The sequence below is a fragment of the Xyrauchen texanus genome, chromosome 12 (genome assembly GCF_025860055.1).
Source record: "Xyrauchen texanus isolate HMW12.3.18 chromosome 12, RBS_HiC_50CHRs, whole genome shotgun sequence".
In the NCBI taxonomy this organism is placed as follows: Eukaryota; Metazoa; Chordata; class Actinopteri; order Cypriniformes; family Catostomidae; genus Xyrauchen; species Xyrauchen texanus.
The window spans coordinates 4,010,220-4,016,706 of record NC_068287.1 but is presented as its reverse complement, the minus strand read 5'-3'; the positions used below and the strand labels follow the sequence as shown (position 1 = coordinate 4,016,706).

The window sequence follows — 6,487 nt, the reverse complement described above, 5'->3', positions numbered from 1 at the left end:
GCGAGTAGAATTCAATGAAGCTGTCAGCTGAGGACATGTGAGGCGTCTATTTCTCAAACTAGAGACTCTGATGTACTTATCCTCTTGTTTAGTTGTACATCTGGCCTTCCACATCTCTTTCTGTCCTTGTTAGAGCCAGTTGTGCTTTGTCTTTGAAGACTGTGTGTACACCTTTGTATGAAAGCATTGTATAGCCTTCTTTCCTCAAAATAATGATTAACTGAGAAGTTTCTAGAGAAAGCAGTTTCTTTTTTTTTTTGCCATTTTTGACCTAATATTGACTTTACATACCAGTCTATTGCATACTGTGGCAACTCAAAAACAAACACAAAGACAACGTTAAGCTTTAGTTAATGAACCAAATAGCTTTCAGTTGTGTTTGATATAATGGCAAGTGATTTTCTAGTATCAAATGATCAATTTAGCATGATTACTCAAGGATAAGGTGTTGGAGTGATGGCTGCTGGAAATTACTTTTTGTTCAATTGTCCAGACATTGCATTTGTATAACATTTGGTAGCCTAGTAAAAAGTATTATTTATGAATGTTATTGTATTAATATTCATAAAACTCCATACATTTTTGTAGAAGAGGCAATTTTAACATTGCAAAATAAAGAGATATCAAAATAGCTTTCTTTTCAAATTTTTAGATAGTCTCTTAAGAAATAGGCTAATTGTAATTTTAAGAAATTACGCTAAACTATATATATAGCTTAGCATAATTTCTTAAAATTACAAATTATATAAATATATATCTTTTTCATCGTTAAATTTCGCCGGCACATATTTTGACGCAAACCGGAAGTTGACTTTGACAACATCCGGGAATGTCTCCATCTTTCCCACAGCAGCAGTGTAATAATAACAGGGTGGAGGATAATGAGTGGATCTGAGAGGAGATGTGGACTCTTACAACAGTAAATCACGCGCACGTGTGTCAGTAATCAGTGAGTGGAGTGTAATGGCTGGACTGTCGCATCTAGTGCTGCGTGTCTCGGGCACGTACGGAGTGTTTTCTAAAGGACTCAGCAGAACTCTGCTCATATTCTTTGATCTCGCCTGGAGACTCAGAGTCAGATTTCCATATCTGTATGTCATTGCTTCAATGATGTTTAACGTGCGACTACAGGTGAGTCTGTTCAAGAGATGTTTACGTGTGTCCGTCTTTAGGCCATATAACAAATCAAACCATCCGCCTCCTGGACTGCTGATTCTGTCTGTCTGTCTGTCTGTCTGTCTGTCTGTCTGTCTGTCTGTCTGTCTGTCTGTCTGTCTGCATCTATCTTTCACTAAAGCTTTTCTGTCTGTCTGTCTGTCTGTTTATCTATCACTCTTTACATTATGTCTGTCTGACACTCTCCCAACTATCTATCTATCTCATTCTTTTCAATCTTTCTGTCTGTCTACCATCACACTTTCTTTTCTCTTACTTATCCATCTATCACTCTTTCCTATCTGTCTGTCCCTCTTTCATTTCTATAAATCTGTCTGTCTTAGACAGACAAATAGAAAAAAATAGTTTAAGACAGATAGATTTATAGAAATGAAAGAGGGACAGATAGGAAAGAGTGATAGATGGATAAGTCAGAGAAAAGAAAGTATGATTGTTAGACAGACAGATAGATACAAAAAATAGTGTGTCACTTTTCTATCTATCTGTCTGTCTGTGTGTATCTATCTGTCACTCAAACTTTTTTGTTTGTCTGTCTTTCAATCACTCTTTCTTGTCTGTCTGTCTTTCAGTCTCACTCTTTCTTATGTCTGTCTGTCTTTCAGTCTCACTCTTTCTTATGTCTGTCTGTCTGTCTATCACCCTTTCTTGTCTGACTGCCTTCCTCTCTACCTGTCTGTTTCTATCTTTCACTCTTTCTTTTCTGTCTGTCTTTCTATCACTCTTTTCTGTCTGTCTATCACTTTCTTGTCTGTCTGTCTATCACTCAATCTTTTCTGTCTGTCTATCTACCTTGTCTGTCTAGCTATCACTATTTTCTATCTGTCTATTTTTCAATCTTATTACTAATATTATACTTTCTTTTATATCTATCTATCACTTTCTTTTCTGTCTGTCTGTCTTTCTGTCTCTCTTATCTTTCTGTCTGTCTATAACTGTCTGTCTGTCTCCATCTTTCACTCTTTCTATCTGTCCATCTATCACTCTTTCTGTCTGTCTCTCCATCTTTCACTCTTTCTCGGCTGTCTGTCTGCCTATCACTCTCTTTGTCTGTTTTAGGGCTGAAACGATTAGTCGACGTTATTGACCATGTCGACAATAAAGAATTGTTGACAATTTTTTGATGTCGAATAGGCGTTTGATCTCATTTAACGTAACATGGGATCACATTAAACTGTAATGATGACGTGTGAGAGCAGCACTGCAGCTCACGTCTGACTGAGGAGAGGAAGAATTACACAGATCACAGTCCAGATGCACTCTAAACTTTACAAACAGCTTCATGTGATGTAGATCGCAAAGTATGATGGAATTATACAAAAATACCAAATAAGTAAATACAGAAGCACCGTCGTTGTGGAATATGTGAAGTCGGAGCTCTTTAAAGGAAATTGTTACATCTCTAATGCAGTTATATTTAATGCGTTATAGCTTTAATAAAGTTCAAATAATACAGAAGCAGATCATGTAAATAACTACAAACTGGCATTTCTCTGTGTGTCAGCGCCTCTTCTATTAGCTGATGCACACTCTGTCGTGGGGATGCTCATCCCTCGAGCACACACGCTTAATGCAGCCAGACTATAACATGATGGCTCGAGACTTACTGAATCATAATATATGTCACTGTGGATTTCTTATCGTGAAGAAAATTGGCAATAGGATTTTTAAACACTTGATAACAAGAGGATTTTTTGCAGTGAATTTCTTTAATGAATTAAACTTCTAAAAAGTATTTTACCCCTTTAATTCAGTGAATGTCATTTAGAGTTTTTTTAGATGATTTTGTCCTCTTCTTTTTTTTTTTTTGTTAGTAAGCACGTTTAATACAACCTTAAGTTGGGCACAAGCTGAACAATCAGTTAAAAGTGTTGCAATAATCGCTAAATAGTCGAATAATCGTTCTAATAATTGTTAGATTAATCTATTATCAAAATAATCGTTAGTTCCAGCCCAGGTAATCACTCTCTTATCTATCTCTCTATCTGTCACTCTTCCATCTATCTGTCTGTCCATGTTTTAAAACCAAACTAATAGGTGCTCTAAGCGATTTCAGCCATTCTATATCTGTGAGACTGAGCCGTTGGATTAACCACACCCCTCTTTCCAAATCACTGAACTCCAGAGATACAAAAATGAGCTTTATTGTGAGGAGAAACAGTTGTTAAAAACAACAGCAGCAAAATAGCACCATCAACTGACAACAGTTATGAACAACATGGCATAAAAATGCATTATGCCTCAATACTTCACTGCAACTACAATACTATGAGAACGTGCAAAATGATTGACAGGAAGAAAGCGGCATTGTCGGCGGACACATTTGAGTTTAGAGTTGTCACAGAGACCGGTGAGATATCTCGGGCACTTTCATATCTTTCAGGGAGTAGGAAATTTTTTTGCATACCTTTCCATGAAAAAAATCGCTTTGAGCACCTTTAAGTGTGTTAAAATCAAAGTTATATATTGTATTTATGTTGTTAGTCCTTCTGATTTGTTTGCTTTAGGAGCATACATTAATGCATTACATGAACAGTGTGATTAGTTCTCATAATGTTGCTAACAATCTCATCTTTCTCCTTGTTTGAAGGTTCACATTGAGATTCATTGATTGATACTAGATAGCTGCCTCATTTAGAAATATTCACCATTTGGCCGAAGCCCAAGAATGAGACACGATCCTATTGTTACCCCAAAGCTCATCAACTTACACCATGGATTATATATAACAGGCAGAATCACGGATGCAAACATGCTGACTGTGAAACCAGTGGGAATTATCGGGACGTTTCCAGGAGATGAGCAGAATTATATGATCCTGCATCATCCACAGTTTCGTGTTACTTTTGCACATTCTGGACGGTAAATGACTCTAAAAACCCACCAGAGACAAAATGACAGAATAATCTTTGTGATGACTTTCTGTACGTGTTTTAGCATGAGCATTTTAGCTGGTTATGTTTAGTCACCGCATGACATCTCTCAGAGGGATGGACTCCACCGTACACCATCCAGAGATTTCATTTACTCTTAACATCGTGTCTACTGTTACATTAAACAGGGATTTGTATATGGTATGGATTCATTTGTTTGTCTTTTTGTTGTTATGGTATCTGAGCATTATTTAGCAAGTGTATTTTGATTAATCTGGGGGGTTTGTGAATGTACTGTGATTTTAACTTGAAAATAAACTAAAGATAAATGAGAAATGTTGCTTGCCTTGTGACTGGGATTTTCATTTTCAGTGTATTATTGAGGAATCAATACAGATAATATGCTCATTCTGTGTTCACTAAAAATTTTGGTTTAAATTTTTTATTTTTATATTTTTTTTATTTACTGGTGACAGAAATATAATTGATGATGGATTGATAATCCCATGGATCAACTTTTACTGAGTAATCCATTATTTTGTAGAGGATGGTCAAAATGACAATTTTAATCTACAGGTCAAAAAATAACCTTAGAAAGGTGTCGACATCATTTGTTTTATTCACTAAAATTGATTTCAGCATTCCTTGTTGCATTATACTGTATGCAATTAACAAGTAAACACTTCTTGTGATGTTTTTCCAAAGTTGGAGTGCCTATATCTCCAGAAGTATTCAATATTTTCTTAATATCCTTTTAGATTCTGATTCAGAACAAATTTTCCTTTGTGTATCTTTATTTCTAAGACCCTGTATGTTTAAATCCCAGAGAAATTGGGCTCTCAATAAAAATTCTTACATTTTGAATTTTCAAAACCCAAATGTTGGTCACATGGTATGAAGCTAGTTTTTCTTGTCCAACAAGAAGGTCTGAAGTACAAATAATGTTGAACTGTATATTTATTTATTCATTATATATATATAAATTCAAGAGTTTAAAAATACACTGTTATTAAAAATAAGTGATGTGGCTTTTCGGTTAGCACAATGTCTAAATCAATGTTTGGATTTCAGAAACGTACCTTTGAAAAACTCTGGTATTAAACAACAAAAATAGTAATTTCAGCTATATGTCTGAATATTGCATTACATAAAATATCAAAGCAAGGCTTATCTGCAAACAAATGCTGCTAAAGCTTATGCAATATCAATTACACACTTTCATACCTCAAATGGGAATTTTAAAGCCTCTGTGTTCTTTTTTAAATGTATGCAATTGTATATGGCTTCAAAATTCAATATACACTGATGAGCCAAAACATTATGACCACTCACAGGTGAAGTGAATAACGTTGATCATCTCCTAACAAGGTCACATGTCAAGGTCTGGTAGATTAAATGGTAAGCGAACAATCAGTTCTTGTAGTCAATGTGTTGAATGCGCAGGAGTAAAGACCTGAGCGACTTTGACAAGAGCCAAATTATTATGACCAGAAGACTTGGTCAGAGCATCTCTGAACCGATAAGGCTTGTGGGTTCCTCCCGGTCAGCAATGGCGAGTTCCTGCCGACAATGGTCCGAGGAGAGACAAACCACAAACTGGCAAAAGGTTGTTGGGTGCCCAAGGTTCATAGATGCACGAGTGCAACAAAGGCTATCCCGTCTGGTCCGAACCAACAGAAGGTCTACTGTGTCACAGACCATTTTAATGATGATTATGGGAGGAATGTGTCATCACAACACTGCGGGGCTGCGTAGCTGCAGACCGGTCAGAGACCGGCTACAATGTGCACGTGAGCGGCGGAACTGGATCTTGGAGCAGTGGAAGAAAGTTGCCTGGCCCGATGAGTCCCGTTTTCTTTTACATCAAGTGAACAACTGAAGTGATGGCACCAGGATCATATGATCTAAAATTCTAGAGCTGTAGTTTAGTTTTTAGACACTTGATGGCACACATTCTCATTCATCTTTTGGAAAGATGGGGGTGGGCCTTAAACTATCGTTGGCCTTAAAATTGTTTCTGTCCTATGCATGATTACAGCATTTTTGTTATTTTCATTCACACAACTGCTATAAAATAAAACCACGAACCAATAAACTGATCTGAAGAATATCTCATGTAACGTTAATATCTAGCAATATATCCAACTCCAGAACCTTCTACTGCCTGTGAAAAAATGTAATTTCTGAATTTAAGGTGCCCCAAAAACAAGGGAAGAACCTTCTCTAATTTATGTCTTAGTTTCCATAGGAGCTCTGTTTTTTTTTTTTCCAGTATGTGTCTAATTATTTTTTATAATTCATAATAACACCTCTGACTATATCTAACCTCACTTGATTCTTCTCTGTTTTGTGTTTCACAGTAAAAAGGATAGCTTTTAAAATGTGCTTAAGGTTACTAAAGAAATCCCATCTGCTGACTTCACTGAGCTCTCCACATCCCA

General features: G+C 36.3%; 1 protein-coding gene across 1 annotated transcript; it reads left to right on the top strand.

Annotated features, from left to right (window-relative positions):
- Positions 1-845: 845 nt before the first annotated feature.
- Positions 846-4,680, top strand: LOC127653141 (small integral membrane protein 10-like protein 2A). Its single transcript, XM_052139694.1, has 2 exons — positions 846-1,131; positions 3,764-4,680. Exons 1-2 carry the CDS (start codon positions 964-966, stop codon positions 3,782-3,784), a joined length of 189 nt encoding a protein of 62 aa, XP_051995654.1. The 5' UTR covers positions 846-963; the 3' UTR covers positions 3,785-4,680.
- The last annotated feature ends 1,807 nt before the right edge of the window (positions 4,681-6,487 follow it).